Consider the following 2,424-nt stretch of genomic DNA (forward strand, 5'->3'; position numbering starts at 1 on the left):
GATTCGCACCGCCCGTACCCATGCTACTTTATATGCTCCTGCCGCCTGATGAAGGGGGCATGGCGAGAAATTCTCTGATAAAGCAACCATCCGAACGCCATGGAAAGATGCACCCAGCCATAGCAACCAACACAAGACCTCAAAGGACATCCTTACACCTCCCTGCCGATGAAGATTACACGATGAGGAGCTGTATAGGTGAAAAGCAGAATACCCGACACATCAGATCGTTGACAGGAATGGCACTTAGATATCGATGCGTAGATTCAACTCCCAGGGGCAAAGCCCAGATTGCAGAAAACCAACCACTCTCTTGTCACTTCATCAAGACCCAACCGAGTCGGAACCCTCTCGATGCGTCCGTGACACGGGAATCTGGATCTCTGCATCAGAGTCTGAGTCATCCCCAGCCGCAACCTTCTCATCTAGCATCCGATCGATGTCTTCATCTGCCATGACAGGATGCGGTTTAGACACAGTCAGACCCTGAGAAACAGGCATCTGCTTAAGACGGGTCGTTTGTGCTTGCGACTCTCCATGGCTACCACCATTCAAGCGTTTCCTCTGAGGAGTACTCCGCGTCACGGACATGGGCGAACCAAAGTCATCGTCGTTATCTATCACCCTGGGCGACTTCTCGAACCCAACACGCTTTTGCGTCTGAGACTGGGTGCGGGAATGCTGGGTGTGTCTTCCTGTTGGCAGACTTTTGCGCGGCTGAGATGTGGGCAAAGCAGTGCGCTGTGGCGGGGCGTGACCAGAGGGAAGAGGCTGAGAAGAAGATGGGGGAAAGGCGTGCTTGAGGTTGGCTGAGTTTCCTGGGCTGCTCATAAAGAGGAGTGATTCTATCGCGTCCTGTTCACGAACATTGGTGTGAGGAGAAACGAGGATGCCCTCAGAGAGAGCTGACCTCTGGCGTGTGGTTGTGAGGTAAGAGTTCGTTGGGTTGGACCCGGAATACGGTGATGATTGATGTGAGTTAGAAAGGAATGAGGGAGGTTGGCTCAAATTGGACGTCCTGCGAGGGTTATTGAAGGAGTGAGAAGGCTGGATAGAGACCGGAGGAGCGAGCCCCTGAGAGCTCTTGATAGGTGATACTGAGCTCCCCCTGGATGTCGAGTGAGGGGAATCCGTCCAGTGCGAGTCAATGGGACGATCTGGAAGCGGATGACGCCCTGTAGCCGGTGTAGCGTTGCTGCCGTGCTGGTAGAGAGCATTGCAAAGCTGAGGGCTCGAAGACGAACCGTTCCTCAAATGGATCGTGGATGCAGTTGAGCATGGAGAAGTAGCCTGTGAGGTTAGTGATTCTATTTGGTCTATCGTGTGAGATTGCCAGCCATGGTTGACCTTCACCATGGCATAAGAGAGTCGCGCTTTCAATTCAGCAGATAACTGTTGAGACAATGGGTCAGTCTCCTTGTGACAGGGTCGGGAAAGACAGGAATAATGGAAGTACCTCTCCGATGCGACTTCCTGTAGTCGAAGCCACGCTGACAGCACTAGGGTTTCTCGAATGACCGAGTATTTCCTTGGGCGAAGCATTAGACAGCTCGCGCGTATGCTTCGCCATGCCGTCTGCCATTCTCTTCCTCGACAGCAGCCCGTTCCCAATGTCCCGATCCACCTTGTCCTCTGGAATCCGCTCCTGCGCAGCGGCAATCTGAGACAATCGTAGCAGCTGGTTTTCTTGATTCGAACTGTGAGCGCTCCCGCTATTAGGGCTGTACCTCACACCATATGTTGGCGGGGTAAACACGAGGTCAGCGTTGTCGGCTGAGCTGATGGTTCCCTGCGAATTGCTGCGCGACAAGGTATGATGCCGGGGCGCCGAGGGCTGTGGCGCATAACCATCCTCAATCGGGGTATGCTGGGGTCGGGCATCGTGGGTGCGGGAGCCGGTGACATGTTGGTGGCCGGCATTATGACGGGAAGGGGACATGGTGTGGGGGGCAGGCGCGTCGTCAGCGACAGAGGGCCGCGTTTCGTACAGAGCCCGTCGCGAGGCGGCAGCAAGTTCAGCGAGCTCGTTCATGGCTGAAAAGGGCGATGCAGAGTTTGAAAGGGCTGTTGAAGGCGGAACGGAAGTGGTCGCAACGGAATCTTTGTCCCCGACGGGTCCGGGGTCGAGCGGACGCGCACTCCAACTCGAGTCCATGAAAGCGCAAGCCACGGTCATGCGAAGAGACTGCCAGCGTATGTCGGCCAGAGTCGTCCCAAGGCCCGGCCAGAGGAGAACAAGATACAATGCGAAACGTGATAATAGCGGCGATTGGCGAACAGGGGCGGCGTTGTGAAAGCAGCAGTGCGAGATTTGGAAGGTTTCGTAAGGTGGACAGACATGCAACAATGGACTGTGGGTTGCTTCTGCTTGGACCGGTTGGTTACGCGGTTCGCGACGCCGCCCACCGCGACCCAGCATTTGCT

At 55.4% G+C, this 2,424-nt stretch overlaps 1 protein-coding gene across 1 annotated transcript; it reads right to left on the minus strand.

Moving 5' to 3' along the window:
* Window positions 1-324: 324 nt before the first annotated feature.
* CTHT_0032220 (uncharacterized protein) lies at window positions 325-2,176 on the minus strand (the record flags this gene model as incomplete). Its single annotated transcript, XM_006693600.1, has 2 exons — window positions 325-1,392; window positions 1,457-2,176. 2 exons carry the CDS (start codon window positions 2,174-2,176, stop codon window positions 325-327), a joined length of 1,788 nt encoding a protein of 595 aa, XP_006693663.1.
* Window positions 2,177-2,424: the final 248 nt, after the last annotated feature.

This window comes from Thermochaetoides thermophila (genome assembly GCF_000221225.1).
Source record: "Thermochaetoides thermophila DSM 1495 unplaced genomic scaffold scf7180000011816, whole genome shotgun sequence".
Classification (NCBI taxonomy): Eukaryota; Fungi; Ascomycota; class Sordariomycetes; order Sordariales; family Chaetomiaceae; genus Thermochaetoides; species Thermochaetoides thermophila.